The following is a 21,584-nucleotide window of genomic DNA, read 5'->3' as shown; positions in this document are numbered from 1 at the left end:
GCCCTTGGGCCCCTGTGAAATAGTCTCTGGATCTGCAATAGGATTTTTAAAAAGGAACTTGTGGGACTCAGGGACCCTGTAGTATCTGTCAGGTTTTCTGGGAGCAGGAGGCAGGGGAATGAGGGGCCAAACTAGATTCTGAAAAAGCATCATCAACAATGCCTAGTACAGGAGGAATAGCTAAAGGCCTATACTGAGGTAGGAGAAGGAAATCCCTAAGCCTCTTTTTTGAGTCAGAAAAATCTTGGCTTTCCCAGTGGAAATGCTCATGAGTATGTAAGGTTTCCCCAAAATAAAAATTCTCAGGAGGGGAAGCAGAGGGAATGGAGTCCTCTGTATCAGAATCTTCATAAGTAGATAAGGGCAAATCCAGATCATCAGAAGACCCAAACAGAATCCTGATCAGAAGATTCATAATCGACTTCAGTCCTAGGTCTCTTAGAAGGGGGGGGGGGGGTTGGCTACCCCTGATTAGAGTCATTAGATCTTCAGCCATTCTTATCATTTGTTTTTTAGGCATGGAGGCCTGAGCATGTGGGCTGGGCATCGTTTTTTTTAGGCATGGATCGAGATTTAGGCCTAAGTAAAGAAGGATTGGTCGGTTTAATATGCAAGTCCATAAGCCTGAATACACCCTCATAAGCCGGTGCCTGCACAGTGGCTCCGGACCCATCCAAGGTTGAGATATTCACGGGTTCCATAGATGAAGCATCTTGTGGCATACCGGACTCCGAATGGGTCTCAGTAGAGGCCTGCGAATGAGAAGTAGCAGGTATCAGGGGCTGTGAAAGCGCCTCACTGAGTATGGCGAACTGGCAACTGGCTTAGGGGAAGCGTCATCAGCAGTTTTGGACCTCAGCAGCCTGTCTCTGTCTATCTTTGCATTTTTTCGGAATCCTGGTATATGGATGGCTAACAGATGACATTTCTGGATAATTAAACAGAGAACCGAAATATTTAGAGGCGAAAATATACAGACGACGGATAGTGCGCTGATTAAATAAAGCACAAAACCGACAGCAAGGTACGTTGTGGTCAGGGCCTAGGCAAGGAATACAGTATGAATGAAAATCTTTATGAGGAATTTGCTTTCCACAAGTAATGCAATTATTAACTTTTACTGACATCGATAAGGAACAAGAAAAATTTTCCCCAACGGGGTACTTAGCTTTAGTTGAAGACTTCTGTTCTGAAACTTGAAAACGAAAATTTCAGGAGTCGGCCGACCGGCACTTGTGAACTGCTTCTGCTTTGGGCACCGCACGGCAAGAAAGACTGATGTAATGGCGTCGGCTGCATGTTTTATACCCCTGATGACCTGACGTCATGGAAGAAGGGACAACAACCGACGCAGGACCCAAGACTTAATTAGGCCGACTGAAGGCTACCTGCAAGCAGATAACCCCAAATGTAATGACTGCAACAGTGAAACACAAAGAACATCCAGGGGGCTGGAGGGAGGAAAACCAAGACTGCAAAAGTGAATACACTCGAACATCTACATTTATGGTAAGTGTACACAACTGTACTATGTTCTTCATGTTTCACTGCTGCAGTCATCACACTTGGGTTGATTCCCAAAGCTGAGGGAGGGTGGGGGCAGTCAAGAAGAGTTAGGGCTGGCTAGTAGGCCTCGCAAGACTGCTGTAGCAAATCCTGCCCTGGATTTGGAAAATATAGGCAGGTGGTAATGCTTGATGAAGGTGTGTACAGAACTCCAGGTAGCAGCTTCTAGTATGTCCCTGGTAGGGACTTCCCCTGAGAAATGCTGTAGAGGTAGATGTGGCCCTAGTGGAATGTGTTCTGACCCCGAGGGGTTGGTTTCCCGGGTTTATATTACGAGATCGAAATCCCGTTTCAGCGAACACCACAACACCAACACATATAGTGCAAACTATGGTAATGGCTAACGTTCAAAACCGCAAAACACGAAATGTCGAAGTGTCATGGTTGGCCCGTCTGCAGTATAGCTCCATAAGGTAAGTGTGCGATAGTTACGAACCTTAGGGTTAGAGTGCGGATTAAGGTAAGTGCATAGATAGGTAATGTATGTAAGGTTTAGTGTAGGGTTAGAAGTAGGGTTTGGTTAGTGTATGTATGTGTTTTATTTATTATGTTTGGGTATGTAGTATGTAGCGCACGGTGGTGTTGGCCGACTATGATGGTTCGCAATTTGAAAATTTGCGGTTTAGGGGGTTCGGCGTACTTGCGGTTCGGGCTATGTGCGTTGGTGTCATGGTGTTTGATGATACGCGTTTTCAATGTCGTAGACCCGGTTTTCCATGGTGCTTGTAGCAGAAATGGATGCAGTGTGCTATTTGGAAATGGTTTGTTTTGAAATGGCCTTGCCCTCTGCTCCTGTTGCAAAGCTGACTAGCAGCTGGTCAGATTTTCGGAAAGGCTTAGTCCTATCAAGGTAGAACCTCAGCTGTCTGTGCATGTCCAAAGAGTGCAAGACCCTTTCCCATTATTTTGAGGATTAGGGAAGAAGGTTGGCAAATGGATGGATTGGTTGAGAGCCACACTAGACACCACTAGGGATAAAGGAAGGGTTAGTCCTGAGGGAAACCCTGTCAGCATGGAAAACAATGAAGGGTTCCACAGCCATTAGTGCTTGTAACTCAGACACTCTTCTAGCTGAAGTGATGGCTAGAAGCAAGGCTGTTTTCCAAGAGAGGAATTTTAACTCTGCTGAAGCAGCTGGTTCAAAAGGGGGAAGCGTGAGCTTTTCCAGTACAAAGTTAAGGTCCCAAGCCGGGGTGGGTGCTCTCCTTGGTGGCTTTAAGTTGTTTGCCCCTCTCAGGAACTGCTTGATGAGAGGGTGAGAAAATAGAGGTGGCTCAGTATTGTTATGAGCCAAAATGGCAGAGGCATGGATGTTAATGGAGGAGAAGGATAGGCCTCTGTGGAGTAGTTCTCCTAGGTAATCCAGGATTAGAGGTAAGGATGGCAGTGCTGTGTCCTTTCCTTTAGACTGAATCCAAGAACAATACCTTTTCCACTTTTCAGCATAGGATTTCCTAGTACTAGGCCTTCTGGCTTCAAGGATGATGTCCAGCACCAGTTTGCTTACGGTTGCTGGTGGAGTGTTTAAGGAATAAGCCAGGCTGCAAGATTTAGGGTTTGCAATTGTGGATGCAAAATCTGTCCCTCCTGCTGAGAAAGCAGTGTTGGGTTCAGGTGTAGGTGTCACGGTGGCACCGTTGTCAGGTTGCGCAGGAGTGGGTACCAGTGCTGGCATGGCCAGTCCGGGGCAATCAGAATTGTCCTTGGCCTGTCTTGTTTTATCTTGAGTAATACTCTCGAGAGAAGGGGCAGAGGGGGAAAGGCATAGATTGAGAGGTTTTCCCATTGAAAGGATAGGGCATCCACCTTCCAGGCCCTGCTGTGAGGGTTTCTGGTGCAGAATTTGCTTAATTGGTGGTTGTCGGGGGAGGCAAAGTGATCCACCTCTGGGGTACCCCATTTCAGGATCAGAAGGTTGAAGGTGCTTGGCTCCAATTTCCACTCGTGTGGGTCTAGGAGATTTCTGCTTAAGTCGTCTGCCAGTGAATTTTCTTTGCCTGGCAGGAATTGAGCTTGTAGATGAACTTGGTTGTCCAAGGCTGTGTCCCACAGGGCTATGGCTAACCTGCAGTGTTTGCCTGGCAGGAATTGAGCTTGTAGATGAACTTGGTTGTCCAAGGGTGTGTTCCACAGGGCTATGGCTAACCTGCAGAGTGGGTGCCCCCCCTGCTTGTTGATGTACCACATAACTGTGGTGTTGTCTGTTTTTATCAGCAGTTGTCCTGGTACGAGTAGGTATCTGAAAGCTGTCAGGGCATTTTGTACAGCTAGCATCTCTTTTTGCTTGATGTGCAGTAGAATTTGCCTTGGGCTCCAGTGGCCCTGAATACATTTGCCCACCATGTGAGTCCCCCATGCATAGTCTGATGCATCTGTGGTTAGGGTCTGGGCGGCATGGGGTTGAGTAAAATGCAGTCCCTTGTTGTAGTAGCATGCTTCTGCCCACCACAGGAACTCTGTCCTTAGACAAGGTATGATAGGAATGACAGTTTTCAGGTCCTGAGAAAGTTGGCACCAAAGACTTAAGTACCACTGAAGTTTCCTCATATGCAGTCTTGCATATGGAATTGATTGTTAGTGTGGCATTTTATATTAAATATTTTTTCTACTGGATTCATCTTTATTCATTTCGGAAAATGTTTTTGCTGCTGGTTTGGTGCTTTGCTGAGTGGTTGCTTGGTTTTTTGAGTTCCCTTATTACCACTCACATCCACATTGTTTTTATCAGTGTTTCGTGCTTGTGTGGGACTTGCACCAACCTTCCTTTTTCGGCTCGAGGAGTATTCCTGGCCGTATTATGGATCCTAATGGAGCAGCAGATCATTCATCCACTTCGGTCTCTTCTGGTAATAGCAAAGGACCTTTTAAGGTCCACAGGGAAGAAGATACCATTGGGCAATTAACTTTGTTGCTGGAGAAGCAATGCCAGCAAATGCAGGGGATCCTGGATGTACTACAACTCCCAGGGTGCTTGGCGTGGATAGTGCCACAGAGAACGACTGTTATTTCCGGGCCTGTGAACCACTTGGGGTTGGAGGCGGGTTCGGACAGAGAATTATCCACACAGAACAGCAAACCTTGTGGAAAAGTGCCTGTTGAGGGAAATGACACAAACAGTAATAGAGTGTAATGTTTTCACCAGTGCGTGAACAACAAACCTGTCTTTTTAACCGAAGTAAGAACCAACAGACCTATGAACATTTATAACAAAGTGAGGACTTTGAGAGCAAAATGAGCAAGGTACGCAACGTTCAAACCAATAATGCGTACCTTGCAGAGTGTATTAAGTTGCAAAGAGTCCCTAAGGGGCTGAGGATGTTTAAATTTCTGAATGGGCTGACTGTGGGGCAACAGGAACTGGATGAATTGCTTGCCATGTTTGACAGGCAAGGGATTGAATTACTGCATTTCATTATTAATATTAAAAACAAAAAAATCAAAATGTTGTTTGATGACGTTAATGTATTGAACAATGAGATTTTAAATGATGCATGTTTTGCTAGTTATGAGGCTAGATATAATCGTGTTTTCAGAAAAATTGAAAATAAAGTTAAAGAGAATGTGAATAGGACATTAAAAAAGCTCAAAAGGGATGAAATGGATTACAAGCATAAAGCAGCTTACCCTCTTCCTAAGAGCTATTATGAGTCTAACAGACAACAATAGAGAAAGGTTGGATGAATTTGATTCAGGTTCACTTACATACGAGTCTAGGAGGGTTGAGGAAAACACAGATACTCCCTTTCGGGATTTGGAAGTAGATGAGGTTTATGAACAGGAATACCCGCAGCTTAGACGATCAGAAAGAATTCTTAATCAAAACAGACAAAATTTTTTTACGGGGGACAACAGACCCTGAGGGGGCGGCATATGAGAGGAAGGAGCAATTATTGGAACAGGAACCAGAACAGGATCTAGCTGTTCAGAATAAGAATGTGAACATTACTTCTTCTTGTGGAGGGAAATTGTTATGCCTAAATGGCTTTAATATTTTTAACTACACGGATTTAAACATTACCGACGTACAATGTTCTCTGTTTGAAAAAGGTTTTAAGTTTGTTCCAGCTAGGACAGCTGACATCTCCACTGTGTTAATTGATTTAAAGCTTTATATTAGGAAACTGAATTTCTAATTACGGTTTAAAGAAAACAGGGAACATATTGGTAACCCCAAAAAATTCAAAAGGAAAAGTGTTTATAATCCCCCTTTGCACCCGAGTTTGGTACATTTTGAAAAAATGTGTACAAGGGTATTTTCCATGAACACAAGATACATAAAAATTAATTTTTCAGTTTGACCAAAGACGACATGTAATTAATGGATAGTTTTAGGGCTACTGGTGATGTTCGGATCATGAAGCCTGACAAGGGGGGAGGGGTGGTTCTTGTGAACAGATTTGATTATGTGAATGATCTTAACATCATTCTTTATGATACTGATAAATACACTCCGGTTTCCTTAAATGAGATACACATAGCTCATAGAAGGTTGCAACTTGTTCTGGAGGATAGTTTATACCAGGGTGTTATTAATGAAGAAATCTTTGATTTTTTTAAGGAACAAATTTTCACTCATTTCCACGGTGTTTGGAATTCCGAAGGTTCATAAAAATGTGCATCATCCACCATACAGGCTCAGAGTGGCTGGACAGAATAGTTCAACACACTCCCTAGGAGTTTTTGTAGACAGATTGGTTAAAGGGGCTTCAGTTTACCATGTAATTAAGGACTCTTGGGATTTCTTGACCAGACTTAAAGCACATTATTTTGTTGAGACTACTGGGGTTTCCACCATTGATGTGGTCCATTTGTTCAGTTCTATTCCACACCAGGTCGGGCTTGAGATGTTTAATGAGGCGTTACTGGAATACACCAATCTTGGTAACACCTTGGTTAACTTTGTTATGGAAGTTATGGAACTTATACTCCAGAATCATTTTCTCACCTTTGAAATGAACACTTTAAACAAGCTAAGGGAGTGGCAATGGGGGCCAGTTGTGCCCCCATTTATGCCAACTTAGTTATGGCAAGGTGGGAAGAGCATTATGTTTTCAGTATCAGGTTTAAACAGGAATGGCTGTTCTATGGATGCTATTTGGATGATAACTTTCATTTTTGGTGGTAGATGAATTTGTTGAATATATAAATGGAGTTTGTCCCTATTTTGAGTTCACTCAGTTTTAGTGTAGACAGTATTGATTATCTTGATATTAACTTCACAAGAAATTTTGAGTTGGGTATGTTTTTCATCAAAAGTTTATCGTAAACCCACTTACTCAAACTGTTTTTTGAGGTTTAACAGTAACCACCCCTATCACATTAAGAGAAATCTTGTCTGGGGGCAGATGATTAGGGGGCGAGAATGTGTTCCACTAGGATTCATTTGGAAGAGGAATTGGTTACTTTGGTACAGATGTTTATTTTAAGGGGTTACCCGGACTGCCTGGTCCAAGAATTGCGTTCAGAAATTTTAGGAGGTTGGGGTTCTAAATTTAAGCCCCTGCTTGGGCAGAATGAGATGATATTAAGAACTTATGGTGATACAGTTGACACAGACAATTATTCTCATACCTCTTTGGGTCATCCTAATTCCATGATGATTCAGTTTGGCTCATTTGGTATGAAGGTGAGAAACATACTTAAGAGAAACTGGGTAATCTTTGAATGTAATAGTGAAGTGGTTAGTACTTTGGGGAAAGGTCCATCCTTTACCCATAAAGTAGGTAACAATTTAAAATTTTTCTTTGAACATCCAATTGTTAAGAGGGATGAAAGAGGTACAAGACCATGTGGGAGATGCAACTACTGTACATACGTGGTTAAAGCACTGGACATGGAGGTGGGGGACCCCCCTTTCAGGGTTATGCTAGCTGGAGGTAACTGTAACACTTGTGGACTTGTTTTACCTTAGTGTTTGCAGTACCTGTAAAAGTTTTTATATAAGAAAGACAAGAGATGTCCCTCAAGAAGAGAATTTATGAACACACATACGCAATTAACACTAATAATTTAAATAATGCTCTTTGTAAACATTCGCTCACTTGTGTAGGTTTTTCAGGTTTCATGTTTGGTATTTTAGAAACTATTCCTAGGAATCCCAGAGGGGGTAATTGGGGGAATCTAGTAGATAAAAGTGAGTTGAAACGGCAGCTTCGTTTAAACTCTTGTCAACCACCTGGGTTGAATGAGCATTTTATCTCTGAAACCCATTTTGGTTGAGAGAGCTGCCAACTTGTACTAATAAAAATGTTTAAAACATTTTTAAAATTAATTTTTACATGTTCTCTTTCTAGTGTATTTTTTATTAGGGTACTGTATTTTTAAGAACTACCTGGTAGCTTAATTGTAGTACTATTTAAAATGTAACAGATACAATTCTTGTTATATTTGATAAAGTCTGTATGTGGACAGACAAAAGCACTTATCTGGATTGTTTTTTATTCATCTATTGGATTGCTTGATTGTTAGTGTGGCATTTTATATTAAACATTTTTTCTACTGGATTCATCTTTATTCATTTCGGAAAACGTTTTTGCTGCTGGTTTGGTGCTTTGCTGAGTGGTTGCTTGGTTTTCTGACATTGGTTAGAGCAAGAAAAAAGGATTCCCAATGAGGTACTTAGCTTTAGAAGACTTCAGGATTATTCAACTCGAAAACAAAATATTCAGGTAGTGGCCGACCAGCACTTGTGAACTGCTTCTGCTTCGGGCTCCTCCTTGGCAAGAAAGACTGATGTAATGGCGTCAGCCGCCTTTCTTTATACCCCTGACGACCTGACGTCATGGAAGAAGTGACAGCATCTGACGTAGAAATACTAAGTCTCTGGTATTCAGGCCGACTGAGAGCTACCTGCAGGCAAATAACCCAAGTGTGATGACTGCAACAGTGAAACATGAAGAACATCAGTCAGAGAATGCCTATTAAGTACTCACATTGGGCTGTAGCAACCTATAATGATTGGGTTACAGAGATAAATGGGTCTAGCTAGACCAATGGGGACTGGCCTGCTTACCTAAGTGAAGAGGGACAGTGCATGAAGATATGCATTATGTAACTGACTTGTTACAGTGTATCCTATGGCATTAGATTTCTTTTCTGTACGGTTATTTCTGGTGGAAGTTATTCAATTACTCTGAAGTGAAACATTGTTTAGGACTATAAAGTGAATCAGCTTAATTATTCTTAACTTTTAAACTAAGGTAAGGAACAATTTGTAAAATCAAAACATGTTTATATATACATTTTTAAATGTAAATCAATTGTTTCTCAAAACAATAACGATTGTGAATGTTAGTCAAATATCTGTTAAAATCATTTCCACACATACTGAGAAAACCAGATGGGTTGATAAGTTAGCAATAAACACTGGCTCTGACATAGGGGTGGTCCAAGTTGCTATCTGATACTGAAAGTTTTTCAAACAGATACTAGTATTTGCTGATGTTAAGACAGCAAAGTTAAGCACCTGCTACAAGACACTGTTAAAAGTAAGACAACTACAGTACTCTACTGATGGAATTAATTTATTTTACCTATACTTCTTGTATAAAAAAGGGTGGTCCATCTGTTTGTGTGATACTGGGATACGGACTGTTAGCACTACTACTAAGTAACAAATGCAATGCCCCTTATGGAAATACTTTTTTTATTCTTGCTTTGAAGGTCTGTGTGCTGTTTTGGTTACTGCAGCTTGACAGATCATACTATTACAAATCAGCCACAATGTAATTTATTCTCTGAAATTTTGAAATCAACAAGATTTCAAAGTTAATTTGCCACCACATAAACAAGTAGCTCTAATTAGTCATTCCAAGCATCCTGAAATGTGAAGCCTGCAACAAGTATTATAATTCATAAATCTGTGTGGATCAGTTTGATCAGAATTTACCAGAGTACTTTTTCTCCTACCAAATGTCTGCTCTGTGAAGAACTACTTTTAGATACCAGTTACAAACTTGATTTGAAAAGACAGCCTCACGCAGAAATTTACAAGCATATCAGCTATCACTGTTCTACACCAACAAACTGCTGTTAAACATACTAATGTGTAAAGATATACCTTCAGTCACAGATGGAGAGGGCAATGCAGCACGCAGCTGCTCCAAGGGCCCACTCAACAACCTCAGATTGCCTATATGAAGGTTCATGGCTTTGTGCAACTCTGTGTTCGTGAAGCTGGCCTTTTCATGCACTCCCATATACTTTTCCCACTCTTTCTTCACTTCAGAGAGTCCTGGGGTCTCTACTTGCTGCCCCTGCTGACCAACAATTTCCTGCAGCTTTTGCTCCAGCTTCTCATCTTTATCAAACAAATCCTTTATCTCCTTGAGAGAGACTTCAACATCTGTGACAACTCCAGAGAGAACTACAGGACAAAGAGAGAAACAGATCAGTCAAGGATACATAATATAGAGAAAGATATTAATATAGAGAAAGATATTAACAGTACAAGATCTGCCTGGCACTTACTTTACTGTGGTAACATAGAAAGTATGGCCAGTTTTCACAGAGACATATAACAAAACAGTTTCACCTGCATGTACCACTCTAGAGGCTTAGAATATAAACACACATTGAAACATAGCAATTTACTTCAATATACTGCTGAATCATGGTGCATTAAGAAAAGCAGAGATCACTAACATTTTACCAACATTAACACATAACAGATAACTTGATACACAAATTTGGAAAATAAATCTTGGCACTAGTTCTTCTGTACCTTACTATACAAACACGGACATTTCTGCACACATTGTAAGTACACTGGAAGAAAAATACTTGGGATTCTTGCATACTGTTTAATACAAGCTCCGGCAGCAACTTACTTTAAGCACCCTACACCATTTTTCATGTAGCTGTGGGTGAGTCTTCAAATGACTGAAACTGGTTGATTGACAGATGTGTAAATTCAGGATACTGCTCATGAACAATGCATGCAGTGTTGTGTCTATGAAACACCAAAGCTGCAGAAATAGTACAATGAAAATACTTCCTACCATTCTTTTGCTTACTGTTAGTAATGCCTGCTTTCCAAGAAGGAGGGGGTGGGTTGCTACCCCCTGCATTCCCCCTCCGTAGCTTTGTCTTTATTTACTTATTTATTTATTTATTTCAATTTGCTTAAACGTATTATCAGTGGGCAGGGGGTTCAAGGGCTGACAGCTACACCTGATGATGTGTTAACTGTGTTTTTTTTTTGTTGTTGTTGTTAATCAGGTACTCACTTATTACTGTAATAACAATTGTATGTAGAAGGAAACTTCATAAAAATGGGTGGAAATTAAGTAGGCTGTCCATAAAAAGAAGATATGGGTGGGATTTCCTACTTCACATCCTGTAGGGTGCATAAAGTAAGTTATGCCAGGGTCTGTAAGAGAAAGCTCCACTCTAGGATGGTTTCTACATTGAATAGACCAAGTAGTGACAAGACGCAGGAAATGAAAAGCCAATAAAGTGTACATGTGAACAAAATTATACAAAAGGAGCAATATGAAAGAGTTAGTTAATGTCACAGTCACAACACAAGTCATAAAAATGTAAAAGTGACTTAATACATTTCTGAAATTACTACTTAGTAGAATGTGAAGGAAGACTGAAGGGACTGTTTCCCCAGATTAGAGATGCAGACCACAAAAAGTCTGAATCTTAGTGTCTACTGCAAAATTTGAGGGTTGGGGTCAGTTGCCGAGCAGATGAATGCAAGGTCTAACACAAAAGTCTAGAACATCAGGCAGTATTGGTTATTTGTTAGTTTTATAGAGGAGGCTAGCATTAAACAGTTGATCTGCTGTGGTGACCCCTGACGGGAGCAGCCGAAAGAAGAAGCTAGAGGAGGCTGGCATCTTATTAGAACAAGTTCAATAAGCACAGATACTATTCCCAGTTTCTTACTGGCAGATACAAATTCTAAGAGTTGTTTCGATGACAGGGAGTCCCAAGTATGGGAGGTGGAGAAAGAATTGTGCAGACAGAGCTCTCAGGAGAGAAATCCAGGCTGTTATGGCTGTAAACCTCTCAAAGTAAGTCCATGCAGATTTGTAGTCAATTTAGTTTTAGACAGAAAGGTTGCAGCTGGCAGTTTAGTATATGGAATGATACTTTTCAATCAAGCTATTTTTAATCTATACAGAACAAAAATATGCTTGGAATGGAAATGAGTTTGGAGAAGATGGAATTAAGACAAGATAACTAGCATTTAAACGACTGCATTTTTTTTAACCTTTTCTGTCTTCCCTATAAGTATGCTGGAGTAATGTGACACTTGTCCTTACCATGCACACAGCTCTCCATCAGGAACAAGTCTTCTGGTACAGTTGCAGTCTACCACTGTGACGGCAGAACCTGAATATAAATAAGGCTGTAGGATGATTTCATTAAGTCCATGGTAATGGTTCTACGTAACAGGCAATATAAGCTGCAGTAAGTAACAAAGGGGTCAACTATCAAATGACAGAACTACAGAAAGGAAGCACTAAAGAATAAAAATATTAAAATAATATGTTTAATTAGACAAGAAAAAAGGAAACAATGGCTAATAAGTTGCAAGGGTGTTCCAGAATACATCCCCCAGATAAGTGCGTGTTGGGGAAAGTTATCTTTCCCTCCTACAGATCATTGGTATGGTCACATTTGGAGTATAACAAGTTGCTAGGAAGAGGGGACAGCGTAGGGTAATGACTCATGGACTGAAATGTAAACCCTGCAAGAAAAGGTAAGCAAATATTCCACATAGTTAGAGACACAAGAGAAGAGAGATTACTGGAACCAGTTCTTTGAGTACCTGGAAAGTAAAATTCAAACTCTGATGTAGCTTTAATTTTATCTTCATCATCTATTACAGCTCAAAGTCCAGTATAAAAATGTAAATTCCCAAACAATGCATAACGCACAAAAACTTAAAACATTAATGTAGCAGGTAGATCGTGCAGTGCTTTGATTAGATGGCCACCTCCCTGTCACTTCATATCCAAAAATAAAAACCGAGGCTGTTATCTACTTAAGAGATACTAACTTGAGTGAGTGTGACAGCAATTAAGTGTTGTAAGCTTAACAGTAGCAGTGGCTTTGGAGAAAATGACAAAAGAAGAGATATTAGATGAAGTAATGAGAGTGAATTTGACTGGGTTGGTGAGATGTGATTTCCAAATCAAGACATCACTCATCTAGTACAGTTGACTGTGATCCACCGTTTGAAAGACAATGGGACTACACTGGAAGCAATAATGTAGGAATTAATCAATTTATCAAGGAGCTTTTCCTCCCACAGGTTAATTTGCTTTAACATATTTTAAACTTCTGTATTTCTGTTTTGCAGGGAACAAAAAATGGCAAGTATTTTAAAGTGACTAACACAAATGTAAGATGAACATCATCTGTGGGGCTAAATTAATGAGCTATGTTAGAACCCAATAAAAAATGATTTCCATTTGCATATTTTCCCTTTATTACCAGTCAGCACAGCAAAAATTCAACATCCCATTCCCAAGGAATTCCTTCTTACATGCATTTCCTTCATTTAAATCACTGGTATTGAAATGAAGGGCTGAATCTCACTGGGTCATCCTTTTATTCTAGTATGACCAGTTTATTAACATTCAAAATAAATAACTGTTTAACCCAAATTTGCTACATTCTAGCTCCAATACAGTTGGCAATTAAAGCTAGTAAAATGTTTATACTCACAATATTACAAATACACATACCACAACATTCACACTATCAATAAGAAGAAACTCTACATTAGTAGTTGCCAAGGGCACTGGGTCTTACTATTTACAAGAAACAAGTTTCCTTATTAATACATAAATATTTTTAATCCAAGTGTATCACTTCAGTATTTAGTCCAACTTTTTTTAAGAAAAAGTTAGCACAACACAAACATGAGGTTACATGCAGAAGGAGCTAGTACTAGGAAGAAAAATATGTATTTTATAAAATATTTCCTGACCCTAGATCATCCATGTAAAAAACCCAGAACACCAATTTATTCAGAACCTTCTATCCTCTTAGAACCCCTTGACATCAGCTAACTGCAATACCAATCTCCACACTCCTCCAGACTTGGCACCTTCTTAGACTTTCAGTTTATGGCTATGAATTTTTAATGATAATTAGATATAAAACATGCAAGGCATAATTCAGCATTCTTAGCTCTTTATTAACCCCAAAATGACAGTTGAAAGAACATCAGATTTCACAGGAATACAATTTCAAATAATGAACATAACAACTGGGACAGGTCCTTCATAAACTTTTCCAAACGAGGCCATAACAAAAAAAAGTGGCTCTATATAACACTTAAAAACAATGTAAGCAAATATAAAAGCTGCACTTGCTGATCTAGATTTAGGTTCAACTACTACTACTTCCAAAACAAAAAAGTTGCCTACTTTCTCAGTTATCTTCTGGAAGATGGAATCTTTGGGAACCTGCACAGTCTCTCTCACCCAGACTCCTAGATACTTTATTAGACTCCAAGACACTGACAGTTTTTATGAAATATTTCCTTTGGGTTATAATTTATCAAAACCAATTGTTTTCTTTGATGTACTGATCTTGAAGCCTGAAAACTTACTAAATGTCTCCAAGATTTCAAATACGTGCTCTTAGTCATTGTCAGGATCTGCAAGGTTCTTAATACACTGTCCACAAATCAAGGCAACTTAACTTGTCACAATCTGCAGGAATTACTCCAAATAGCAGTCTGACTGACATGAATGGCTAAAGGTTAAGTTATAAAGCTATCAGAAGTCATGAGGGCAAGCTTGACAACTGTATCTAGAAAAATGAAATCCATCTGATAATCTCATTACGTTTTCAGCTGAGCTACTGAATCCCAACATACCCCTTGGTCAAGTACCTCTAGAAAGCTAGAAACTACTTAATTTCAAGGAAATTTTCTCCTGACTACTAAATCCAGATGCACCTCTTGATGTAGAGCAATAAATATCTCTGGAAAAGCCAATCTCTATAACACTTCAAATAAATAGGAGAATTCAACCATTCCAAAAGTATTTTCCATGTCAAGACTCAAAATAAACAGTTTGTTACTGAGTCCAGCATCTTTCACCATCAATAATGTCTTAATTATATCATGCATTTGCTGCACCATCCAATAACTCCACGATACAAATGAAATACATAAAAAGAGACATAAAGGAGCTCTCTGAGCATGTAGCCCAGGCCGGTATGACCCTGACCTTAAGTAGCATCTTACCCTCACCAAGAATGATGCCACAATATGAAGACAAGATGATCAATTTCAACAACTGGCTTAAGTACTGGTGTCATTCAAAGGGGATCCAATGCCTGTCAGCTTGGGATGATATGCTCGACAAGCCACGATGCTTCGCTAGGGACAGCTTGCACCTGTCACCCCTGGGCTTTTGGATATTGGCAAAGGCTCTTGCTACCCCCATAGTGCCTTTTTTAGGCAAGGCTCAAAAGACAAACCCACCTCCATAGGTATCACAAGGGATAAGAAACAGAGTAATGCTACTCAACGCCAGAAGTCTAAACCTCAAGATGCACGGACTCGAAACTCTCCTTAGCATGGAGAACATCGACATCTGTGCAGTAACAGAAACCTGGTTCAGGGCTCCCGAGAGCACCCCAGCACTACCAGGTTATACCTCATACCATGCTTTTCGGCCCCAAAACTTGGACCGAACCACAAAAGGAGGGGGAGTATCGATATTCTTCAAAGATACCCACACCTCCAGGTTGGTGGCAAAGCACGAAGCATCAGAGACTATCCATGTGCAACTAACAGTGGGAAAAACTGCCTTCCAGTTTATAGCCTGCTACAGACCACCCTCCCAAACCCAGGAACCCCACTCAGCCTTTCTGAGAACACTGGAAAATATGAAGGTCTCTCCAAACACCATTATATTGGGCGACTTCAACTACCTAAACATAGACTGGGAGCATTACTCTAGCTCCAACAACCTAGCCCAAAGGTTCCTAGAATTTATAAACTCAAATGCTATGGAACAACTTGCTACCACTCCCACAAGAGGGGAAAACATACTGGACCTGATCATCACCAACATGGGGACTCTATGCTCCAGACCAGAAGTGTATCCCTCACTGGTAAGATCAGACCATAAACTAATCTCACTGGATATTCACATCCTGACCCCACCCCCAGCCCAGAAAACCACAGTGAAAAACTTCTCTAAAGCAAATTTCACACTCCTCAAAACTGAGGTGGAATCCTTCAAAGCCCCCGGGCCCGTGGAAAATACAGCCCAGACTGCAGAATCCTTTATAAAAGCATTCTATGAACACCTTCAGGAATGCATGGATCATGCGATCCCAAATAAAACCAAGACCCAATCCTCCAAAGGCAGACGTCCTGTCTGGTGGACCCCAGCCATAAACAAACTATACAATAGAAGGAGGAAGTTACTAAATGACAGAGCAAAATCCCAAAAAGGGAAGGCATCACTGATCAGTATTAGCAAAAAACTACAGGCACTCATAAAATTGTCTAAGGCCAGCTTCGAGAAAAAAATTGCACAGGACACTAAGGATAATCACAAGGCTTTCTTTAGTTATGTTAGGAACCTGGGTGGTAATTCCCAGATATGCTCAGAATTAGTCCAAAATGACAAAAAATACACTGAACCCACAGACATTGCCAACATCCTAGCTGACAGGTTCAGTGCAAACTTCTCCCCCCCCCCCCCACAAAAAGGGCAAATATCTATCCCAGCAGAGTGCTGCCGCCCTGACATCTCAGATGCTCGGGTAAGAGCCGCCTCTCCAAAGCAAAAACACAGCATCAATGGGACCAGACGGTGTCCCGGGCTGCGTCCTACATGAACTCCAAGAAGAGCTAAACCCAAACATAAAACTATTGTTCAATCTCAGCCTTACTACAGGATATGTGCCCAAAGAGTGGCGTACAGCAACAGTGGTCCTTCTCCATAAAGGTGGTGCCTCAACGGATCCTGGAAACTATCGCCCCATAAGCCTGACTAGCTTGGTCTGCAAAGCTATGGAAAGGATCATCATGGACCTCATAAATAAAGATATTGGGGACCTACAGACACTGGATCCTACCTAGTTCGGCTTTGTTAAGGGCAGATCCTGCCTCTTAAACCTGGTTGATTTCTTTGAAACAGTCACCAAGGCCACTGACGAGGGGAAGGTGGTCCACACAGCCTACCTGGACCTCGCAAAAGCCTTCGATACAATACCCCACTCGGGCATTATAGATAAGCTCACCAGCTTAAATATAAACCCCTATGTCACTAGATGGATTGCAAACTGGCTCAAGGACAGAACCCACATGGTTAGAATTGCTGGAGCCATGTCAGACTCCAAACCAGTTACAAGTGGTGTCCCACAAGGCTCAGTCCTAGGACCTCTCTTGTTCGGTATACATTTCTCAGAGGTACAGGCCAACACAGAAGGACTGTGGCTGACCAAGTTCGCAGATGACTGCAAACTGGGCGCCATAATCGACTCTCCAGCCGACACAAGCATCCTCCAAAAGGGCCTCATAGAAACAGACAACTGGTGCCAGAGCCATGGCCTCAAGCTAAATGCCAAAAAGTGTATAGTCATCCCCTTTGGCAAAAACAAAGTGCCCACAAATTACCACATAGGTGGTAATCCATTAAGTACAGAAGAAGTAATTAGGGACCTGGGGACCCAAGTTGATAGCAATCTCTCATTTGACAACCACGTGGCCAAAGTGGTTAGAAAAACATTTTATATAGCCCACCTAATCATGAAGGGATTCACATCTAGATCAGGGAGGTCATCGTGCCTCTTTACTCATCCCTCATCAGGCCCATAATTGAGTACAATGCCCCTTTTGGGATGTATCTTACCAGACACCTGCAGCAACTGGAAAGACCCCAAAAGTACCTCACCAAGAGGATCAAAGGGCTCAAACAGATGCCATATGCTGCCCGGTTAAAGAAACTCCAGCTCTACTCAGTGGCATACCGCCTGTTCAGAGGCGATCTGTGCCTGACGTATAAAGCCATGTCCAACCCGGAATTAATGGACATGCTGCACCTCAGAAAATCCAAATCCCATCGAGCTACACGCTTGAGAGACTTGAACCTCAGCACTGAAATAAATAGGACATGCTGGAGGGACAGATTCATAACCCAGAGGCTCCCTTCACTCTGGAATAAAATCCCAGTCCAGGTTAGGCAGACTCCCTCATTGACTCTCTTCAAGAAGAATCTTGATGAGTGGATGGGAGATCGTAGGTTTACCTCGGGTATCACTTCTGTGTCACTGTTAGACAGAGGCACAGTATACTAACCTCGAAAAAGGGCATAGCAAAATAAATTTAAAATGGGTGGCGAAAGCCAAACACATTCTGGCTAGGCTTATAAATGCCCTAGGGCAGATAGCCTAGTATGAACCTATGACTTAAATAGGTGTTCTGCCAACAGTTAGTTGCACCTGTAGTGTCTCCAGGGAATCATACTGGTTAACCAATTTGGAGGTGTATTTATTTTTTAATGAATATTGATACACTGCCTTCTTTAGTTTTCACTCCTCCTACTCGTGGTCTAAACGTGTGATAGAAGGCGTAACCCGGTATGGCTGGGGTCCTGTCCACTGCCTTGAACCAGGTCTCCATGTCTGCACAGATGCCAGTGTCTTCCAAGGTAAGGACTGCTTCCAGTGAGTGCAGTTTCATGCTCAGACTCCTAGCGTTTAGCAGCATAACCTTGAGGTTGTTTTTTGATGAAATTTTTACATCTGGAATTTTGTTCTTGTGACATTTATCTAAAAATAGGCACTATGGTACTGGCAAGAGCCTTTGCCAGTAGCCAAAATCCCAGGGGTGACAGATGAAGACCATCTCTGGCAAAGCCTCAAGGTCTCTCAAGCATGTCATCCCAGGCCAACAGAAACTAGATTCTCTTAGAATGATACCAAAAACTAAACCAGTTATTGAAGTCAATGATTTTTGTTTATATTGTGGTATCCTAGACGAGGGTAATATGTTGGTCAAGGCTAGGGACATACCTGCCTGTGACACACAATCAGGGAGCTCAATCGTATCCCTCCTCATATAGTCCAAGGAAGTATGTCTCAAGTCGTTCACACCAGCAAGTACTATGACCGAATCATAATGGTACTTGTTGAGAGATTTGAGTGCCTGTGTGATCTGACAAATCCTCGCACCAGAAAGCGTGTAGCTCGATGGGATTTGGATTTTCTGAGGTGCAGCATGTCCATTAATTCCGGGTTGGACATGGCTTTATACGTCAGGCACAGATCGCCTCTGAACAGGTGGTATGCCACTGAGTAGAGCTGGAGTTTCTTTAACCGGACAGCATATGGCATCTGTTTGAGCCCTTTGATCCTCTTGGTGAGGTACTTTTGGGGTCTTTCCAGTTGCTGCAGGTGTCTGGTAAGATACATCCCAAAAGGGGCATTGTACTCAATTATGGGCCTGATGAGGGATGAGTAAAGAGGCACGATGACCTCCCCTGATCTAGATGTGAATCCCTTCATGATTAGGTGGGCTATATAAAATGTTTTTCTAACCACTTTGGCCACGTGGTTGTCAAATGAGAGATTGCTATCAACTTGGGTCCCCAGGTCCCTAATTACTTCTTCTGTACTTAATGGATTACCACCTATGTGGTAATTTGTGGGCACTTTGTTTTTGCCAAAGGGATGACTATACACTTTTGGCATTTAGCTTGAGGCCATGGCTCTGGCACCAGTTGTCTGTTTCTATGAGGCCCTTTTGGAGGATGCTTGTGTCGGCTGGAGAGTCGATTATGGCGCCCAGTTTGCAGTCATCTGCGAACTTGGTCAGCCACAGTCCTTCCGTGTTGGCCTGTACCTCCGAGAAATATATACCGAACAAGAGAGGTCCCATGACTGAGCCTTGTGGGACACCACTTGCAACTAGTTTGGAGTCTGACATGGCTCCAGCAATTCTAACCATGTGGGTTCTGTCCTTGAGCCAGTTTGCAATCCATCTAGTGACATAGGGGTTTATATTTAAGCTGGTGAGCTTATCTATAATGCCCGAGTGGGGTATTGTATCGAAGGCTTTTGCGAGGTCCAGGTAGGCTGTGTGGACCACCTTCCCCTCGTCAATGGCCTTGGTGACTGTTTCAAAGAAATCAACCAGGTTTAAGAGGCAGGATCTGCCCTTAAAGCCGAACTAGGTAGGATCCAGTGTCTGTAGGTCCCCAATATCTTTATTTATGAGGTCCATGATGATCCTTTCCATAGCTTTGCAGACCAAGCTAGTCAGGCTTATGGGGCGATAGCTTCCAGGATCCGTTGAGGCACCACCTTTATGCAGAGGGACCACTGTTGCTGTATGCCACTCTTTGGGCACATATCCTGTAGTAAGGCTGAGATTGAACAGTAGTTTTATGTTTGGGTTTAGCTCTTCTTGGAGTTCATGTAGGACGCAGCCCGGGACACCGTCTGGTCCCATTGATGCTGTGTTTTTTTCTTTGGAGAGGGCGGCTCTTACCTGAGCATCTGAGATGTCAGGGGGCAGCAATCTGCTGGGATAGATATTTGCCCTTTTGGTGGGGGGGGGGGTTTGCACTGAACCTGTCAGCTAGGATGTTGGCAAGGTCTGTGGGTTCAGTGTATTTTTTGTCATTTTGGACTAATTCTGAGCATATCTGGGAATTACCACCCAGGTTCCTAACATAACTAAAGAAAGCCTTGTGATTATCCTTAGTGTCCTGTGCAATTTTTCTCTCGAAGCTGGCCTTAGACAATTTTATGAGTGCCCGTAGTTTTTTGCTAATACTGATCAGTGATGCCTTCCTGACAGCTACAGGACCCCCTCCATGAATCAAGACACCCACTCTGCCTACTTGGATCTACATGAATCCATCAAGATACACCCAAACATCATGGTTCTGGGAGATTTTAATTACCCATTCATTGACTGGGTTAATTACTCATGCTCAAACTCATTTGCACAAAGGTTCCTCAAGTTCATTGACTCCAATGCCCTGGACCAGCTGGTGGACACCCCAACTAGGGGCGCCAACATCTTGGATCTGGTGCTTACCAATATGGGGGACTGCTATAGCACCCTCACTGCAAGGTCTTCCATTATCAAATCTGACCACAAATCAGTCTCATTCCAAGTAAATATCACACTGGTCTCTCCCCCCCCCCCAGCAGCAACTAAACTGAAATAAAAACTTCTCCAAAACAGATTATATCCTTCTAAGAGATGGTATAAATACCTTCACTGCACCTTCCCCCTCAGATGTAACTGGCAACTATGCAGAGTCCTACACCAATGATTTTTATAAACACCTGTATAACTGCACTGACATGGTCGTACCTGATAGGACAAAACAAGCTCTTCAAGGAAGAGCAAACTGCCTGGTGGACAGCTACCACTAACAGGCTTTACAACAAGAGGAAGAAATTGTTGTCCAAAAGTAAGAGGGAACATGCCCTAAACTGGAAACACTTCCTACTCAGCTTAAGCAAGGAAATAAGACTTTTTGTGAAGTCCTCAAAGCAAACTATGAATCCGAATTAGCATCCTCAACTAGGGACAATCATAACGCATTCTTTAGTTACATCCGTAGCCTAAAAGGTAAGACCCAGATTTGCGGTGAACTGGTAGTTAACCATACCACATACACTAAGAATGTGGATATAGCAAACCTGCTAGCTGTCGGTCTATGAAATCTTCACTCCCCTGTCCCACCACACATAACCCATGACATTCCTTCCACCTCTCCCCCACCTTATCTCTAGAGAGGTCATAAATGCCCTCTCTAAAGCCAAAAACACAGCATCTATGGGACCTGGTAACACCCCAAGCTTCGTCCTACATGGGCTCCAACAAGAATTAGCAACACCATTGGGTACTCTTTTCAATCACAGTCTAAGCACCGGCTTTATCCCAGCTGAATGGAAAATGGCAACAGTTATTCCCTTGCACAAGGGAGGTGCTTCCACTGACCCTGGGAACTATAGACCTTTTAGCCTGACTAGCCTTATCTGCAAGGCATGGAGTGACTCATCAT

General features: G+C 41.9%; 1 protein-coding gene across 1 annotated transcript in view; it reads right to left on the bottom strand.

Annotated features, from left to right (window-relative positions):
* PTPN23 (protein tyrosine phosphatase non-receptor type 23) overlaps positions 1 to 21,584 on the bottom strand; it is a 1,983,393-nt gene that overhangs the window by 747,476 nt on the left and 1,214,333 nt on the right. Inside the window, exon 16 of the mRNA XM_044066015.1 lies at positions 9,626 to 9,931. Coding sequence (XP_043921950.1) covers positions 9,626 to 9,931 — 306 coding nt within the window. The remainder of the gene's footprint in view (positions 1 to 9,625; positions 9,932 to 21,584) is intronic.

The sequence above is a fragment of the Protopterus annectens genome, chromosome 3.part0 (assembly GCF_019279795.1).
Source record: "Protopterus annectens isolate FY-2018-M chromosome 3.part0, PAN1.0, whole genome shotgun sequence".
NCBI lineage: Eukaryota > Metazoa > Chordata > Ceratodontiformes > Protopteridae > Protopterus > Protopterus annectens.
This window is presented reverse-complemented; position numbering and strand designations above follow the sequence as displayed.